Source organism: Panicum hallii, chromosome 4 (genome assembly GCF_002211085.1).
Source record: "Panicum hallii strain FIL2 chromosome 4, PHallii_v3.1, whole genome shotgun sequence".
Classification (NCBI taxonomy): Eukaryota; Viridiplantae; Streptophyta; class Magnoliopsida; order Poales; family Poaceae; genus Panicum; species Panicum hallii.
Genome location: NC_038045.1, coordinates 1577633 through 1597089, shown reverse-complemented (window position 1 = coordinate 1597089; position 19457 = coordinate 1577633). Strand labels below are relative to the sequence as shown.

At 43.1% G+C, this 19457-nt stretch overlaps 2 protein-coding genes across 6 annotated transcripts; both read right to left on the bottom strand.

Annotated features, from left to right (window-relative positions):
* Window positions 1-5244: 5244 nt before the first annotated feature.
* On the bottom strand, window positions 5245-8700 carry LOC112888991 (eukaryotic initiation factor 4A-3). Of its 2 annotated transcripts, XM_025955438.1 has the most exons (6): window positions 8543-8700; window positions 7439-7511; window positions 7250-7356; window positions 6733-7163; window positions 5631-6301; window positions 5245-5478 (listed from the first exon to the last, which is right to left on the bottom strand). In XM_025955438.1, the coding sequence occupies exons 2-5, from the start codon at window positions 7507-7509 to the stop codon at window positions 5666-5668; spliced, it is 1245 nt and encodes a 414-aa protein (XP_025811223.1). In that variant the 5' UTR covers window positions 7510-7511; window positions 8543-8700; the 3' UTR covers window positions 5245-5478; window positions 5631-5665. The 2 variants fall into 2 exon arrangements, with proteins under 2 accessions (XP_025811223.1, XP_025811222.1); XM_025955437.1 differs by having other exon boundaries at window positions 5245-6301; window positions 8543-8699.
* A 912-nt stretch (window positions 8701-9612) lies between these two features.
* LOC112888690 (UDP-sugar pyrophosphorylase) lies at window positions 9613-19259 on the bottom strand. 4 transcript variants are annotated; one of them, XM_025954975.1, is made up of 18 exons: window positions 19081-19259; window positions 16584-16823; window positions 15585-15689; window positions 15201-15317; window positions 14810-14950; window positions 14062-14161; window positions 13663-13790; window positions 13472-13543; window positions 13288-13352; window positions 13108-13168; window positions 12691-12808; window positions 12426-12550; window positions 11943-12019; window positions 11687-11792; window positions 10992-11051; window positions 10574-10654; window positions 10223-10462; window positions 9613-10105 (listed from the first exon to the last, which is right to left on the bottom strand). In XM_025954975.1, the coding sequence occupies exons 2-18, from the start codon at window positions 16707-16709 to the stop codon at window positions 9938-9940; spliced, it is 1890 nt and encodes a 629-aa protein (XP_025810760.1). In that variant the 5' UTR covers window positions 16710-16823; window positions 19081-19259; the 3' UTR covers window positions 9613-9937. The 4 variants fall into 4 exon arrangements, with proteins under 4 accessions (XP_025810760.1, XP_025810763.1, XP_025810761.1 ...); XM_025954978.1 differs by lacking the exons at window positions 16584-16823; window positions 19081-19259 and adding an exon at window positions 18438-18490; XM_025954976.1 differs by lacking the exon at window positions 19081-19259 and having other exon boundaries at window positions 16584-16872.
* Window positions 19260-19457: the final 198 nt, after the last annotated feature.

Sequence of the window (19457 nt, the reverse complement as noted above, 5' to 3'; positions counted from 1 at the left end):
CGACTGCATATTCCTCTTCAAGCTCGATCGATCGACGACAGAGACAGGTCTCCACTACCAAGAATTCAAGATACTACACATCAACTACAACCCCATCAGACATTCCACTGGTGAGTCATCGCATACCGATCTTATTTTATCATCAGATCATCTGAATTTTCACTTATATACTACATTTTTAAAAGTGGACTCGGACTTGCGGTCAATGGATCGAGAACAGGGATGTCTGGTTTCATGAATAAAGTTTTGTTGTTGTCATATCGAATCTTCATATGCTAATTAGAAAGATTAAACATAAGATAATTATAAAACTAATTATATGGATGGAGGCTAATTCATGAGAGGAATCTATTAAGCATAATTAATTTATCATTAGCACATATTTACTATAGCACGATATTGTCAAATCATAAACTAACTGGACATTCATCTCGTAAATTAGTTTCCATCCGTACAATTAGTATTATAATTAACGTTCGATGTGATATAGACTAAAGTTTAGTGGATGCAACCAAACACCGACTAACCTACCATAGCCGCGATTGATGGATCTAAAGCGAGATGGAGCTAGCAGGAAATCAGCTACCCGATTTGTGCTGGGATGAAAAGCTCTTGGCGGTGGTGGAAGTCTGACAGAGATGTGACGACGCGAGTACTACTCTGGCTAGCTATTTGCATGCTGCATTGGCGTACTAGCTAGAAAGGGAGAGGGCCAGTGCGGTGCGTGCTGGAATAGCTCGGAGCAGTTGCTATCATGCCGCTTCGGTTCATCAGACAGCCAGCTTCAGCTCAATTAGCAACCGGCAAATCCCACTGTTACGCCGCTGGAAATAAAAGGCAGATCATGTTGCATTGTCTACAGGAACTCCACCGCCTTGGTACGATCAGAAAAAAGCTTACTAGCTTCCAAGAATTTTCAACCGTCAGATTGACGAATGAAACTATACTGTTATACTGATGGAGTTGATGGCCACCGGATTAATACTCTGTACGTTCAGCGAATCGAGAGATTAGGTCTTGGCACGCATTTACACATGCATCCTCCTCATCAGTGGCGGAGCCAGAATTTAGAAGTTGGGTTGGGTATTTCCATATCAAAAATAAAAATTTCCAATATAAAAATACTAAGAATTTGCAGTGCTACAAAACCATTCAAATCAAAGATGTTCCATGCAATAAAAAGAAATTATAATTATTTGTAATTCCTTACGTGTCCAGATCTAAATCTCCTTTCATAAAAGTATTTGCACCAAAACAATTAGTTTTATGCAAGTAGCAAACTAAATAGAATGCACCTAGCTCCATAAAGATTTCAAATTATTGATTTGTTATTAATTTTACAGCTCCAAAAATCCACGTTAAAAGAACATACACTGCTTAAAACTAAATATTAATAGTTGTTGTGCAAGAAAATCAGAATTTGGGATATGAGGTTCTATCACCAATGGTGCTAGTGTTAGAGCTAACCAGATGGCTAATGCTCGATTCAACTAGAGCCTGCTGCTGGTCCATGCCCTGCTGCTGGCCCTCGCTCTGATGCTCCTGGTAAGAGTGTGGCATGGGTACTTGATGACGTTGGGTGCTGCCGACTGGGAGAGATGTCAGCCTCTTAGGCTTTCAGCTCTGACCAGTGGGCTGACCTGAGAGTAGGATTACTCAGCAGTGCTCTGTATCGATGTTGGGCTAAGTTATAAGTTAAAAATTAGAGATTTTGATCCAATAAAACACATACATATGTGTATACTTGACATATAGTTGATCTTTTGGTAAAATAGTTGGGTATTCCTCGGAATACCTAGGCATGGATACTGCCTCCACCCCTGCTCCTCATCTTGCAATAGGATCGAACGATCGAGCACTAAAATGGTTAGTTACTTACGGGTCCTAGCTATAGGTCGACATCATGAGTCGATCTCAACGAGCAATCTTTATTTATTTGTGACGTCACTCACTAGTGCTATGAGATGCCACCACCAGCACGTGAGCAGGAAAAAAAACAATGCAATTGCTCGATCGACTGCTATATAGAAATGGATGACCACTTGGAAAGCAGTTTTGCAAGATCAAAAGGCAGCTCGATAAGTAGCCCACTACTCAAGCGTGCATAGAGCTAGCAATGCGCAGTTGTTAAATCTATCAGACAAGTCAGCTTTATTTCTCCACGAAAAGATGGATCATGCATGCTAACCGCTGCCACTTGTGCGGCGTCGTTTCAGCTTTACTTATTCGTATGCAAAATCTGCACTTTTTTTTGTTTCTTTTTTGCTAGAGTAGAAGAGATCGTCGTCAGCTGGTTGTACTGAACTTTGCTATAGCTGAGAATGGTATGTGTGTGATATCGGGATAACATTGTTGAAAAAAGGAAGAAGATAAAGGAAGGACGATGGTGGTCGATTCTATAGTTGTGCTTGTGCATCAGACGCAGCACTAGCTAGCTAGGGGCTTGCTTGCTTGCTTGCTTGCTTGTACGTGTTCGCTTCTTCTAAAGCCATTATGCTTGGTATGAACACGAGCATTTTTTTCATACACAGGCCACATGCATGGTTAGAGGTAGCTAGTAAAACTGTAAAAGGTGCACATCGTCATCATAGACGACCATGCATATATAGTGCAGGTTAGACGACACTCATGATGGTTTCATGCCCAATGCATGCATTTTGTGGTTTCTTGCATGCAAATGCAATGCAAGAGGCGTTGCTAGCTCCCCCGGCCCATACAAGTAGCATGAGCTTATTAATTACATGCATGTAAGACAGCAGAATTTAAGGAGGTGGATCGAGATTTTTTTTATACTGATTGATGCTGATGATTTGGTACAACGACAACTTGTACTACTAAGTCGCTTTCACTTGCTTGTATGGTAGCTGTATACTGAGTCAGCGGGCTCTGATCCGATCTATCCATGCCCTGCTGGGAGTTGCGTCGATCGCGCATGGAAGCTAGGCTAGAGAAGCTTATAGCCGCGACGACGAGGAGAAGGGATAACTGGGAACGACAAAGATCGATGGATCGGACGACAAGTGTGTAGCGGTGACCAAGGGGGGCGGCCGGAAGACAGCTGTCAAAGTTGGCGGCTACCTACCCTTACCCTAGCCATGAAACGTCTGGAGACCAATAACCAAACGTCGTCATGACTCGTGAGGGCGAGGCCGACGACAGTGAGCAGTTGAGCGCTCACTACAGGAAGCACGCCGCATGCAGGGAAATTAAAGCATGGCCGATCAGGTTCTGATATCGACACGGTCGCCATCGCTAAAATCGTTAGTTGCTTCGTGGAAGAACCAAGGAAGACCCCATGCATGCCACCGGTGTAAAAGATTCCCATTCCCAATCCCATTTTCTCCGCCCCAGTGGGCGGGGGCGGCTGAGCCTGCAGAGCGAGTGGCAGCTAGCTGAAGCGCTGAATAGGAAAGGTGACTGTTGAGTGACTGAATGGCACGATCGCATGGCCCACGCAGGAGAAGGATCGGATGAACGCAGCAGCAGAGAAGAGCCAATGGGGGACGCAAGGGTAAAGGAGAGACGGAAAGACAACAGCATCCACGACAGGAACGGCACACTGCCCCTAGTCCAATCCGATGCCATCCAAGCAGGCGGCCGGCCAGGCCACTGGCCACCACCTGGCGTTGCTCTGATGCTGCGTGCTGGGGGTCTGAAGATCACGCATGCCTGATGCCTTGCTGGCTGCTGCACACAGCTTGACAAGGACTCGCTCTGATCGAGCCAGATCCATCGATCGATCGTTCCAAGTAGCTGCAGCCTGCAGGTGTGAGTATGTGCAGTGGTGACTAGGTCAGAGATGGATGCATGCGTCTGGAGCTCACGACCGGCCGGCCGTGATCTTGGCGGTCGATCCAACGAACGAATTGCAGCTTGCTGTAAGGCCAATATCAGCTGGCCAAAAACTACAAGAGAAGAGAAGATTCAGAAGGGAATGAATCCGTGAGTGAGTGGAAGGATCGAAAAAGGAGAGATGCATAGCGACGATGGGCCAGCTAGCCCTTCATTTGCTTTTGATTGGGCCAGGCCTGCTGTCATACATGCTTCGCGGGCCAACATTCTCTCTTTAGTTTGGATACCCGGTTTACGCTATTGATAAAGAATTATAAATTCGTTTCGATCCCCAGTTGAAATTTGAAAAGCGTAGCAGTAGCTGCCTTGTAGTTTTAGCATTTGTTTTCAGACACTTTTTTTTTGACCAAATTCAAATTGACACGTCACCGATTCAACCGAAACAAGATGAGGTGGAGAGAATGAGTAACCAGATTTCATGGAGCCTGTTAGTAATGCTGTCATTCCGCCTATGTAGGCCAAGTGCATTGTTGCATGTAATCAATCTCATAGGTTATCTGGTAGTATGATTATGTAGGATTTTTTATGTTGCACCTATTGACAGTTGTTGTTTCACACTCCTTAGCCATAAAGATGCATGGCTATGGAAGGGGATCAAAGGAGACTCGCGAAACACTATAGCTCACGAGCTTGCACAATTCTCAAAACGATTGAACCATAGTGCAGTATGGTGCAATCATTTTCCTTGTAAGCGTGGAGCATCTTGTTGCTTAGGATGTGAACTTCCAAAGTAATCAATAAAGCAGTCGTTGATTCCTATTTTCGGAAGAAGAAAAAGATATGCTAGTGCGATATTAGTGTGATTCATTTCTATGTAAGGTCGATTCATTTCATTGGAACTGAACTTTGACCGACTTTTATCCCATTATAACAGTTATATGATATAAAGCTATAATATACATACATAATTTTATAAAAAATATGAATCTAGCAAGCCCAATTTTGTGCCACAAAAAAGGATGTATTGATAGGGTTATTGCTGGTTAAGACGAAACAAAGTTAGTATTCTTCAGTGAATTATTATTGTGAAATCATGCTGCCATCATCATCGGATTAAAATAACATCTTTTATACACGATATACTTATATCCATACGGCAGTTGAGGATCACAATGGCTGGCAAGAGCCGTGCCTTCTCTTAATGTTCGTGTGTACGTGCCAACCGGAAGTTAACTGCTGCTCCTCTGGAACCTAACATCCCTTCACTACATTTGTTCACTCTCAGAACACAACTCGATAGGCCAATCACAATGCACTGGAACACATTCTTCGAAAAAGAAAAATCGAATACTTTTAACACCAGTGCCATGCAACAGGCATTATTCTAGACATCGCTGTAGCACCATAGCCAGTTTGCTTAACAGCATTGGGCATCAAAAGCAGACAAGCACATTAGAGTAAACAGGTTTTACTCAGAACAAAGGCCAGTGCTGCAGACTGATTGCAGGATACATGCGGAAATGGCAGAATAGAAGAGTCAAGGATGACACAAATAATACCATCATAGGGTCATACATAGTTTTAAACAAAACACTAAAGCGAAAAAGACTCCAGCACCACCAGCAGCGTCTCCCTCTTCATACTAATGAAACCCCCACAGCAGCACATACCACAAGGCCTAGGCAGCTACAAAAATTCCCAAAACATGGCATCATAAGGAAAAATCACAAATTGTCCATGACCACAACTTTAACATAAAAACCCCACCGACCTTATCACTCCCTCCCCACATGTGGCAATATTTCAACAAAAACAAGCCATATCAGGCCCCCCCTTACCACTTTTTTTGTTTTGTCTGTTTTTCATAACTTGATCACAGAAGGTCAGCAACGTTGGCAGGCAGCTCCTCAATCACCACGTTGTAGAACCTCTGGATGTCAAACAGCATCCGCTCGTCGTCACGGGTGACAAAGTTGATGGCAACACCCTTCCTACCGAAACGACCACTACGACCAATGCGATGCAGGTAGTTCTCTGGCTGTGTGGGGAGATCATAGTTGATGACCAGGGACACCTGCTGAACATCGATACCACGGGCAAGCAGGTCGGTGGTGATGAGCACACGGGATGAACCAGACCGGAACTCCCTCATGATGATGTCCCTAGTGTTCTGGTCCATGTCACCATGAGTGGCAGAAACAGTATGGTCCCTGCTCCTCATCTTGTCAGTGAGCCAGTCCACCTTGCGGCGGGTGTTGACGAAGATGACACTCTGGGTGATAGCCAGGGTCTCGTACAGGTCACATAGTGTGTCCAGCTTCCAATCTTCCTTCTCCACATTCACATAGAACTGCTTGATACCCTCAAGGGTGAGCTCATCTCTCTTGACAAGGATTCTCACAGGCTTGTTCATGAACTTGCGGGTAATCTCAAGAGCCTCAGGGGGCATGGTTGCTGAGAAGACTCCGACCTGAATCTTAGCTGGGAGAAGCTGGAAGATGTCATAAATCTGCATTTAAGAAAAGACAGGACACCGCACCATGATTTAGTGATTTTGAATGAGACATAAATCAAGAAATAAAATTAAGACATAAATCAAGAAAGAAAATTAAGACACATTGTTTCAGAATGTTTCAGTCTCAGTTAGAAGATAGTAATCAGCACAAGGGAAGAAATATTTTTTAATGTAACGGAGTTTGCATATGATTAGCCAACTGATGAAGCAGGCGTTGTAGCCTAGAACATCTAAAATAGTACTACCATTGCAATTGTATAGCAAACAATATGCAGTCAAAAGTTTATACTCATGCATGCTTCAAGATAACAAAAGGTATATACAACCGCAACCGAAATACAGCACATCATTGCAATAACCTAGCAAAGAATACAGCACAATCAAGAATTGCAGAAGAAAGAGATAGAGCAGAACAAGGAGTTTACCTGATCCTTGAAACCACGAGAAAGCATCTCATCAGCTTCATCCAGGACAAACATCTTGATGTGGTCAGGTCGGAGAGACTGCCTACGCAACATGTCAAACACACGACCAGGTGTCCCAACAACAACATGTACACCACTAGCAAGAATCCTTTGGTCCTCACGGACAGAGGTTCCTCCCACACATGCATGAACTTTCACACCAAGGTAGTCACCAAGCGCACGCATGACCTTCTCAATTTGCTGAGCAAGCTCACGGGTGGGGGCAAGGACCAAGGCCTGGCATTCAACCAGGCCGTAGTCAAGCTGCTGCAAGATCCCAGAACAGAAAGTTGCCGTCTTTCCTGTACCTGACTGTGCTTGCTGAATGACATCAAGGCCCTTGCAGAAAGGCACAATTCCTCTCTGCTGAATAGCAGAAGGCTTCTCAAAACCTACACAAACAAACAATGGCCTTGTAAGAGGAAAACCACTTAGGGTAAACTGTAAACAACATGAAATAAAACAGATCCCATCCTACCATAAGCATAAATGCCTCTCAAAAGATTCTCTTGGAGGCCCATGTCATCAAAACTCTCAAACACTTCATCATAGGAAGTGAAGAATTCCTCAGTCTCACCAGTGCTCCTGTTAGCATACAGAGGTAAGACTCGCACGCAAGCCACAAATGATAAAAGATAAGGTTAAAAAAAAACTCCACAGTACTTACAGCAGCTCCTGCATTTTAGAGTCATAGTGCTTAGCATCAAACTGGGAACCCTCAGGTGCCATTCCCGCCATGACTGTAGAAAGCAAAACAGCATGTTAGACACCAAAAGTACAGTACATGTGAACAATATGCAAGCGAATACAAAAATGGATAGGACATAATGAACCAAAGTATAAAGCTTCTAACAAACTTTCAGAAAACCTACAACAAAAACATGTCTGTGTAGCAAGGAAAGTTATTTGAGTTTTGAGATGAACATGCTACAATACAGGTGATATCCCGAAATTCAGAACAGAATCAACAGGAAAACAGCTGTACTCTACAAAAGAGCAGGCATTAAACAGAGAAGCTATCCAAGCTTCAAAAATTTAGATAAAATGCATGCTCAACTGGTCCTGCAGATTATAAAGAATCTAAACAGAACCATACTAGGTCAATTGATGCTTTATTACAATCTAAACCTTCGTAACAGCAGATATCAATGTAACTGCATGGAAATAGTCCAACAAATCAAAAGACAGTTTCAAAGTTCAGAAAATATTTGAACAACGAGGCGCCCATGTCTAATACTGGCACAACGCTACTTCATCCTCCCCTCACAGAAAGCCTACATAATACAATCTCAAAAGGCATATAGGCTGTCAAGCATTCCACTAGCTCAAACAGCTTGAATCCAATAACCAGGAGTAGCACACGTCGCTGCAGGACCAAATATAGCTATAAGAAAGCTACCACGAGCTGTCTAGAAAGGATTAGGGAGTTTTTTTTTTTTTGAGCTGCAGCTAACAAATTTACGTCTTGGCACCTGAAACTCATTACGCTCACAAAAAACTCAAATCCTATGTAACAGAGCATCTATCGAGCTGAAAGTCGCGCATCAGACAAAGGCAAAAGCTAGTACTTCCACCGGCAAAACTAGCTCTCAATCCAGAACCGCTAAAAGCACTAAACTTTCCACCGAATCGACGCAGATCCAAGGCTAGAACCGCGGATCGGCCCAAACCCGCTCGGGAAGCGCCACCCCACCAGATCGGGCGAGGCGCAGCACGAAACCAAGCGAGACAAACGAAAGGAAGCGAGGGGGATCTGGGAGGAGGCGACCACCTGAAGCGCGGAGAGGAGGAGCGGATCGAGCCGGGGGGTGCTTGGTGCGCTGCGGTGAACCCGAGATCGGAGCCTCGGATTCGGCGGCGGAGGTGCGGGACGGCGCAGCGCAGGAGAGAGAAAAACGAGGGTTTGGGGGCGGCGGCGAGAGGCGGCTTTTAAGGGGGTCTATGTGAGGAGGCGTGGTGCGCTGGGACTCGGAAGCCACCCGGTAGGGTTTCTGCCCCTCCGTGGGCCGTTCGTGGGCTCTCCAGGGCCTGGGCCCGAGTCGGTCCAGGGCAGGACTCTTGTTCTGTTCTTCCTATTCTTTTTCTATTTTTGGATTCTTTTGCTAAACAGGCTGTAATCGAAACTGGTGTGACATGATTTTGTTCCCAAACAGGCTGTCGGAAGACAATGCCATTTTCCTCCCATATGGTTGCTTACTCAAATTATGTGCACCGCACATCCCAAAAAAAGAAATTATTCTCTTTAAAGAATAATTTGAGTTTTGAGATGTGGATGCAGTTGCAGTGGAGATAGACTAAAATATACGTTCATGGATATTTTTATATCACCAAAATTATATATACACACTAAAAAAAGTTTTTTTATTCGGCTGAAAGATATTCTTCATGTAGACTTTATTTATGGGTAACACGACGGCTCCCTGGGCTTGAAGATTGGAAAGAAAAGTACTTTAAAAGCAACTCGAAATCTTGAACGGAAAAGCCATATGGTTCGGAGACTTTCCCCAATCTTTTATACAGGATAATGGCTGGCCCAGATTTAGTCTCTTTCGACCACGGCATCTCATCACCTGCACCAGTCACCACAGATTCCTTTCCACATGGAAAGGATGACATGTGTTCACTCACCATGCAACGGGAAATCAAATGAGCAAAAGTAGATCGCTGAAAAAGGTTGCAAAAGATTCATGGGGACACAGCCATCAGACCCAGAAGGCTCATCAGCAGCTCTTTTTTCTCTCATGAATAATCTGATTAACAAATGCTGGAGCACTAGGATATTCACTAGCTCCCTGCCATATAATCTTTCAAAAAAAAACTCCCTGCCATATCATACGTGCCAAAAAAAAAGGTGCAACAAGTTTTGATTCATCATAAATTATTGCAGCAACATCAGATCCAATATAAAATATTCAACTTTGATTACACAAAAGTGGGAAAAAGGTTTTGCTATGAACGAGGGTACTATACAAGTACAAATATACATTAAGAATGATGACTGATTGGTGAAGCACATTGCTCCTTATTAGTACTACTTGCCAAGGACAAGAATACTTTCAGGTCGTTGCTAATGGCCTCCTAAAATCTGGGAGGCAATCATGACGTGAACTATTTCCAGTGGTTGGAACCTGGTCAGGTCTATCAAGCAATCAAGGGAATGCTTTGTTCATGCACTCAAGGAATGGTTTCCTGGTTCCGTGTAGCTCACCTCTAGCTGTTCAACCTTCTCGAACTTAAATCCACGGATTCTGATCTCTTCCTTCTCTGAGGTGTCCTTGTAGTCAACGTGCTGGATAGTCCAGCCTTTATTTTGTACATGACCGGTAATTTTAACCTGCAAACAGACATGGACGCATGGTATGAAGAATTGAAGTATGAGCAAAACATTTCATTGGTAAGGTAATAACGAAACTGAGGTACTCCAGGTCTCTGAGATAACTGTGCTTAATACCTCAGCCTCATCAACAGAGTTGACGATAAGAGTGCCATCCAATGAAAGGCCTTCAAGGAAGATGTTCCGACCATTGATGGCCAAAGCTGACCTCTGAGAAATGGAAGAGTCCCCACGCACTTTCTCTTTGACATTCCTGAAGGTAAGACCCCACCGCGGACTCCAGGTTATGCGTGGCCAAACCTCTACCTCTTGCCCGTTGAAGGTGTTCACTACAGGGTCAGCTATCTGTGCACCAGCCTGGAAAGATGGAGGAAAAAGGAGCTCGTTGAGCTGGAGCACAATTGAGAACTAGCCCATGGCCATTGGCTAGCGTGCCCCCTCACCAAAGGAATATGCTAATGACATCACCTTTCTCAAAATAAGACTGTTCGCCCTGTAAATTGCCATCTCTCCCGAGGTTGCACTATGATAAGGATTGCCTTTTGGAACCTGCAAGAAGGCATATCAAATTATACAATTTATAAACATAAACACCACATGCATACAAGACGGTGGGAAAAGTAACTGCTTTAAAACAAGAGAAACATGACCAAGTCCCAGTTTACCACAACATCAGATGCATAAACAAATATAGTCAGATTAGACTGAGGTGAACCGACGAACTACTATTAAAACTAACATTTAAAACAGGAAAAATCAAACTTAATGATTATAACAGATCCAGTTCAGATTAAGCACCCTTAGGAAAAGTATTTCACCACCAATGGTAAAAGAAGCATCAGTGTTGAATAAAAAAGAGTCCTCTTAGAAAGAGTTCAAATCGTACTTTAGCTGCATCTTCAGGATTATTCTTCACAGGAGCATAAGCAAGCCATGTATCCATCACCTAGCATTTAAGTAAAACAAGGCAGAAAAAGAATAAAACAGTTAAGGGACGAACCATGAAAATCATATGCAACAAAAGTTCTAAACGACAGTTAATAACATGAATTGCTAATGGTCTATTGGTCTTTCAGGCAAGACATAACACATGTAAGGAACATTGTAGCTAGATTCAAAATTAGTAATGTTGTTCCTAGAGAAACAAAAGCAACATTTGATTACCACCACTCTCCTGAGATTAGGGTGTTTCCCCTTTTCCCTGAAAGGCAGAGTGGCACATAGAATTCCTAACAGAGCACTGAAAACAGATTGTCTTTTCAAGAGTGTACGTTATGTGAAGATAAGTGGATAACCACTCCCAATATAAGTTCTCATTTTCTAATTAATTATTCATTGAAGAGTGAAGGCACTGCAAAGAATCTACAAAATTCCTAATGTTGTTTTATCTATCTCGTACACATGAGAGTACATTGGTAATGCAGCAAGATCAGGGGACCTTGGCTATATCAAGTAGAAGTAAACCGAGAGTGAGAAAGCAGGACACTTTTTTATTCAGAATACTTATCCACATGGTACAACTGATAGAACCGGTTAGCTCACTCATGCTCAAGGCTCAACAGATGATCAGCTGCCTCTTACCGTGAATCCAACTTTTGCTGAGGGAGGCAGTGTCTTTGGATAGTCTTGCATCATGCATTCTAGACGAGTGGAAGATTTAAATGTCATCTTGGTCGAATCAGTATACCTATAAATTGAAAAAAATTACAGAGGTTGGGGTTAAACAAAGGACTGATATTCACACCGAGAACTTGTACACAAAATCAAGATAGAAACAAACTTGGAACAATAGCACTGTAAATAGAAGTAACTAAGAGCGAGTGTTCGGACAAATTACTTGGGATTTACAAATTCAGAAATGGCGCCATGTGTTTTTTTGAGCTCCTCAATGTACGGTCCAAGCTCCAGTATCAGCTAGAAAAGTTCAGCAGTTTTCTTAGTACAACAATAAATGCATTTTCTTAACACAAATGACCAAGTTGACAGAGTTTTGCTCAGTTTTAAAAGCATAAAGAAAATGAACATAAACAGCTAAAATTATAATGCACTTAATGTTGACATTGAAGACAGTTTTAAAAACACTTAACATTGAAGGCAATAGCATCCGCATAAACTCATATATTGGTGTTAGCATTGCATGCACTTGCAGATTATAAGAGGAGGACAATCATTAATAGACGGTTCGCCATCATCCAAAGGGGAGATGTAATAAGACAAGCCATCCTAAGAACATGTTCATGGTTTTGGCAAAAGTCCAAGGATTTTTTGAAGTGTCCGAACTCATGAATGTTAAACTATCCCTTTAGAACATATAGTTTACCTGGTTAATATTTCCAGGATATGGAGAATAGGCTGTCTCACAATTTGCATCTCCATCAGGATGTCCAGTTGCACGAAGGAGTGGATCAAGCTGATTGTATTCTACATTGATGACCATTGTTCTACCTGTGCACAATAATAGAGTTATGACAAATTGACAAAAGAAATCAATTAGATGCAACTAGCCAATTGAAATGGCAGTATATAACAGTTGATGCCTCTTTAAAATCCTTCTGAATACAAAGAAGATTTTTCTTGAAACCTACCATCAACATGAGTAAGTTTGGTAATTCCTCCAATTGCTTCCTTTGCCTTCCTAGGAACTGCAAGAGAGTTTACGTTGTAACCCTTAATGGCACTGACACCTAATGCTGATGGTATTGCCTACAACATAATAAAAAAAGATCATGTCACTTCCCTGTAACCAAAGGTCCCAGTCTCATGGAAGCAGTTGGATCTTGTTAGAGGTTTTCAAGGGTCCTTGGGAAAAAAAAAATACTAAGAGGCAGCACAATTTACAAATGGGAGATACCCATTATTTGGTACTAGGTACTAAAATTTGTACCTAGATACCAGATTCATTTTACGATTTCAATACCTCTTGGTACACTTTCAAGTATGCTAAAAAAGCTCTATCTTTTAACAGTAAAATTATAGCACAACAGGGAGGCCAGTGTACCAACATTGAAAAGCAGTCCATTTGTATCCTGGAAAAAGAGAACCCACTTCCGCCCTTCACTTTTCCTATCAAAAGAATACACAGTATCATCTCATTAAATTATTTCATCATATATTAACTGCTAATTTCTTCTAATAGGAAAAAAAATGCCCCCAGCAGTGAATTCTTGAATCAATAAGCATACCATTGCTCAAGCAAGCCACTTGAATAAAGAAGAGAATGAACATCTCCATGCCCATGTGGCTTTGTCTGTCAGGTCACAAAACTGAGAGTAAGAAACATGGACAGACACTCAGTGTACACAGAAGCAATATGGTTACGTATGTTTTAAATACAATATTATTGATCCTTGTATGGAAATTTCCAACCTGAATTCTGTACTTATCATTTGGGTCTAATGCAAGCCTTGCATCATTGTCAGCTAGACACGCTACTTTTTCCTGAAAGGAAAATGAACATGCACAATCAACACCAAAAGTAACTGCTATGTGCTCTGCATATATAGAACGAAGCTTTTCTCCTAATAAGCACATGAAAAGAATAGGGAAATAGAAAGAACCTGCTTTAGTATTTTCACTTGAGATGGTTCCATTCCAAAATAGGAGTTCGACTCCAAAAGCTGGATGGTTAGCGCATTTGTATCATCAGAAGTCATAATAACAAATGGAATCTTTGTATGACACCCATCTGCATGACAATGAATAGTGCCAATCAGATAAAACTCCTGAACATTCTCGGAGTCCGACCATGTATCATGCGTAAATAATGAACTAGCAAACTAATTCAAGTGATTGCCAGATGCCTTGTACAGAAGGGGAATAAGTAAAATAATGAAAACAAGACATGCCTATTGGTAAGATCAAAATTGAATTCATAAGAACTTATAAAAATGATAGGAACCATACAGGAAATATCAGTAAGTCATTAGTCCATTACAGACATACTGTAGAGTACATACCATCAACCATTTTGCAGCTGGCCTCTTGTAAAGACAGAATAGACTCTATATAATGTTGAAGGAAACATTTTCCAGTAGTCGTTTCCCGGGGGAGTGCTACCTGATCAAATAAATACATGATGAAATTACCAGTATAATTTCAGAAACTTGGTTGGAATCGGCACTTGAACGAAGAGAAAACAAAGAGGAACATCCAGAGTGAATAACTATCACGTTCCTGACAGAACTTTCAAGGCAAAAGCTAAATGGTGCTCAAATACTCTTAATCCTGTTTTGAAAATAGAGAGTTAGTGCTTTGAACAAGGAGATGATAATAATTGACCACCTGCTGTTCATTAAGCTTTCTTACAATTAATTCCAAAATGATGCTTCTATTTTCTCTATAGGATTGTGCAGGCCACTAGGTGCCGCTTGTGGTCTGAAGTTAGGAGCTGAAACTGAAATGAACTGTATCTGTCTTGTTTTTAAATGGAATAATGGCCCATTGTTCTAAAAAGATTATATGTAGGATGGTGTGCAAAAGCACTATCAGCAAGAGAAAATTTCAAGCCAAAAACCAAAAAACAAAACAGGGGTACACAACACCAAAACAGTACTGCAACTACAGCATCTAATTAGAGTTCCAATCAATGTGTGGTAGCTACTGTGCCACTTCTTGACTTAACTGTATTGAGAGTGAATCCAGTCTGCATGTTGTTCTTTTCAATGATCAGATGTCAGCATATGCTATTAGCAGCTCAGCGCATACCTTAATTCCTTTATAGCCAAGTCGTTCACCCAGCCCTCCAGCTACAAGAACAAATGCAGCATTCCGTGCTTCTTTTACCCCAGCTGCTTCCAGAGAAACAAAATTGTCATCGCCAAAGGTCAATACCTCCCCTGAAGGAACCTGAAGTATGGTATAGAAAAAATTATTAGCTGTGACACCAAGAAAAGAAAAGTAAAGAGAGTATGGAATACGTCAAACTAAAGAGCATCCATGTATACTGGGAACATTTGTGATGTTGGGGGTACATTAAGTTATTCACTTTGAATGATTTAAAGTTTGTGATGCTCGATTTAACTGTTTCCAGAACAAAACCATGAAAACAATAGGGCCAAGTTAAGTCCATCAGGAAAGTGCATATAAGAAGACTTACAGAAGGAGTAAAACCATCATATGGATTTTTGCCTGCCTTTGAATCTGCCAAAAGTTTTCTGGCATTCTGGATGTACGATACCAGCCCTCCCGGATAGCTTGAATTAAGTCGACGAACCTACGATAATGAAAATTTTAGAATAAAGAAGAAAAGAACTTTGTATATTGCAGATGTACAAATATTATGCACGGAAAGGTAAGAAGACACCATAATTTAACTATGCTGCTGGAAAAAAAATTCATGGGTGAATGTGATATTTCACAACTCTCCCCAGATACTATTGACACAATGTGCTTTTTTTACTGGATCAATAAGCATGGAACAATTCTGTGGTGGCTATTTATGAAATATAAGATGCTACATGTCCTCTATATGAATACATACCTGATCAAAGAAGCTTTTTTTCTTGTCATCATCAACACCTGGTTCTGGCCAGTGTTCAAACAGGTGCATCTGGCCCTCATTCAACAGCATTTTTGCAAGTTCAACCTAGAATCACCAGGCAATAAGCGTTATTTTTTGACAAAAGGCAATAAGAATTATACAAGGAGAAAACTAAAACATGGTGCTTTAATCCATCATTCAGATCAAAATAACAGTGCTGCACCACATTGACAAGTACATTTGGGTGTACTTTATTCTGAAATAATGGTGCATAATCATTCAGCCAAACCCAGGTCCTGTAGGTACTTTCATGATTATTGATGGGACCAAGTTCGATTGCACATCAGTTGAGGACCACTTTGCTGGACATGTGAAAGGTGCAGTAGAACTAAAAATTTTCACTGTAAGGTACATGATAACAAAAATGCTGATTAAAACTTAGATTAAGCATAACAATCTACCAAAGTTTCCAAATTTTTAGTAACAGTTTTACTCCAGAAATCAGTATGATTAAGCACCTAAATGACAGTCCCAGTGTGGGCCCGTGGAAGTAGAAGAGGGTGGTTAAACTTAAACATACTAGTAGAACTATTTAGGAACCATCCATCACCGTCATCAAAAGCTCAGGAACTCTATTCTCCCTTTTTTCGAACACCCCAAGGTCATTTGTTTGCTGTATTAAGAACAAACTCGTAAATTGCAATGGTGGGGTGGGTCAACTCGTCCCCACCGGCCACTGCCACCACTTGAGGGGACTGAAAACCGCCGCGATTCGAGGTAGTTGGCCGTACCAGCATTCAACCATCTGAACGCCACACCTAAACTCCGACGCCTTAAATCAAAACAACTAACAGGACAAATCAGAGCAAGTTTGATTTTTTGAACTACACAGAAGCAACACACTCGATTTAGTTTGAACCCGCGGCGCGAGATCAGCGCGGTTGGAGCGCCGCATCTAAGCACGAGCAAATCAACAGCAGAAGAGCACCGGGCGGTCACCTCGTCGGGCGCGAGCATGTGCAGGTTCCGCCGCAGCGGCGGGCAAGGGGACGCCCACTCGCCGTCGGCGCCGGAGATCCCGAGCGCCGCGACCTCCGCCGTGGCGGCGTCGGCGCCCGAAGCCATCGCGCGACGAGGAGGAGGCAGACGACGGCGTCGGTGTCAGTTGCGTCGGCTTCCGCGGAGGCGGTCACGGGGCGGGCAGACCGCTCGTCCTCTCTCCCTCCTCTGCCCGAGTAAGGGTGCGTTTGGTTCGGCTGTGAGCTGTGAAAAAGCTGCTGTGGAAAAGCTGCTGTGAAAAAGCTGCTGTGAGAAAGCTGCTGTGAAAAAGCTGAACGCCGTTTGGTTCAATCTGCTGTGAAACTGTGAATTGCTGTAAAATGTCCGTAATGCCCCTGAGATCCTGATATGCTGTATATATGTAAAATGAGCGTAATGATGTAAACTTTGCATTGGCGACATGTTTTTCACGAAATTATATTACATATATAAATAAGTGCATTGTTAATTTCAAAAGAGTTGTGAACTACATAGCAATCTCATATTCCCCTTGCATTTTCTGACGGTTGATATTAAACCATAAAAAGCAAAATATATAATTGACAGTGTGATCATATTTGCAGCATGAATCCAAGCATTTCATTCTGCGCGATTTGTTTGGATCCAAGGTTAAAACTTACAATAATCTGAACAATAGCAGGATAAACGCCAGCTCAAGGTTACAATAGTCATGTAGGTAGACAGCATTATGTCATAAGCATACTATGCCCAAGGACTAATCATCCTATTTATGTGGTACAGTGACAACAAACCAAATAATTGATGACAAGCGACGATAATTGCCAGCCATCAGAATGAAAAGATGATTATATGTTATCTATATAGGACGATCTAAAATATAGACTATCCAGAAGAACCTATGTGACTATCCACTTATTTGTCATTGGTAGCTTGTGTCTGCGTGATTGCCATTATACTGGATGTCTCAGACATGGAATTCTAGGCTCAATCAAACTCGTATGCCACATAGAACAAGTCAATGTAATCATGAAACTAGCAGGATTTGCATGCAACCAGCAAACAACCCAGTATGCACACATAACACAGTAAGTGATCCTTTCGGTGCCATAACACAGTAAGCATCTCTCTCTTTAATTTTTCTCTCCCTCTCTCTAATTTCATAAAGTCTACACATAGAAGTGTTTGCTTGGCGTTGTGTGCTTATGTTGGGGGCTGCGTGTTAGTCATCCTCAGGAATGAAGTTCTATTTCATGCCAAAACTTGCCTTGAGGAAAATTGAACAAGCTGGACAAGAAGTAAAAAAGAACAACATATTGTACACAATTTTTTATGAACAACCTGGCAAGCTAATTGTTCAGATACTTTATTACTAAGCTATTTATGTTCACCTGGCAAGCTATTTATGTTTACCTGGCACTATCTACTTTTAATGCCTATGTGGATCATGGTTTATTTAGAGGGATACAAAATAATATATGCAAACTTGATTGAAAATGCACTAAACCAACTTTTGAATGCTCTAATGTGCCATGTGAAGGCTACCCTGATGACCTGATCTGATCTTCAAAATTTGTCGTTGCATTTTCCTTTTCTGATTTCAGTTATCACCAGAAATCATGCACACATACTCATCTCAAGACTCGATCCAGTTGTTCCTACCATGCAAATGAGTGTACCTAACCTGAATCATTCTGCAGAGGAAAGAGCTTACTGACAGGACCCCGCTTAACCTCCTAAGCAAGCACCTCTAACACGACTACTAGAGAACATCATAGTTTAGCACTAAACTACTCAACCAAAAAGCAATTTCCTCACTAACCAAGCGGATCTTACATTTGCAGATGCGGGCGGCGGGGGGCGGGGGCGCGGGCGGTCGGGGGCGCGGCCGCGGGCGTCGGGGGCGGGGGCGCGGCCGCCGGGGGCGGGGGCGCGGCCGCCGGGGGCGCGGCCGCGGGCGTCGGGGGCGGGGGCGCGGCCGCCGGGGGCGGGGGCGCGGCCGGTCGGGGGTCGGGCGCCGGGGGCGGTGGCGCGGCCGGTCGGGGGTCGGGCGCCGGGGGCGCGGGCGCGGGCGTCGGGGGCGGGGGCGCGGCCGCCGGGGGCGTGGGCGCGGGCTTCGGGGGTGGGGGCGCGGGCGCCGGGGGCCGGGGGCGCGGGCGCCGGAGTTGAGCGCACCGGCGAACCCTAGGTGCAGGCGGCGTGCGGCGTGGATGGGGGATCCGCTCGCGAAGGGAGTCGCGAAGGAAATAGAAGAGAGAAGCGGACGAACCGGTATCCACTTACCGATGGCAGGTGGGTAATTTCGGCTGTTTCCCTTCGACTCCAACGCTGCAAAAGCAGCTCCGGGCAGCGTTCGGTTTTACACAGCGCGAACGCTGCTGCGCTGGGAGAAGCAGGCCGGTGTGCGGAGGTGTTTGGTTGGGCTTCTGCGTTTTGACCGCCAACGCTGCCCTCCAACGCCCAACCAAACGCAGCCTAACTTGCGTTGGGCGGTGGCGGTGGTGGGGTTCGTCGGCTTTCGAAGGATCGCGGCTGCCATCGAGACGGCTGGAATTGAAGTGGGCCAATCACTTATCAATCACCGATAGCCCATAGGCCGGGCCAATCAGTTATCAAAGGAAACTGTTAAATGATGGCACCCGCATGTACTCCGACGGTTGGTGTGAGGATTTCCAGACTGTTTGGTTCGAGGGCCTGAACTTTAATCACTATCACATCTTATTAATTATATTAAATATTAATTAATTATAAAACTAAATGTACAGATGGAGTCTAATTATTAAATATTAAAATCAACAATACTTTTGAGAGGAGGTGCGCGCCCAAGCATCTACAATTTTAAACCTGCACTTTACC

Bases quoted from the DNA above. Each gene is read 5' to 3' on its own strand.
- LOC112888991 (XM_025955438.1), bottom strand. From the start codon at position 7,509: ATGGCGGGAATGGCACCTGAGGGTTCCCAGTTTGATGCTAAGCACTAT. The intron at 7,164-7,249 runs GTAGGATGGGAT...TTGTTTGTGTAG, and splicing joins GAGAGGCATTTATGCTTATG to GTTTTGAGAAGCCTTCTGCT. The intron at 6,302-6,732 runs GTAAACTCCTTG...TCTTAAATGCAG, and splicing joins CTCGTGGTTTCAAGGATCAG to ATTTATGACATCTTCCAGCT.
- LOC112888690 (XM_025954975.1), bottom strand. From the start codon at position 16,709: ATGGCTTCGGGCGCCGACGCCGCCACGGCGGAGGTCGCGGCGCTCGGG. The intron at 13,544-13,662 runs GTTCTTTCTATT...TTTTCCTTTCAG, and splicing joins AAGTGAAAATACTAAAGCAG to GAAAAAGTAGCGTGTCTAGC. The intron at 13,353-13,471 runs GTTGGAAATTTC...GTGACCTGACAG, and splicing joins ATGATAAGTACAGAATTCAG to ACAAAGCCACATGGGCATGG.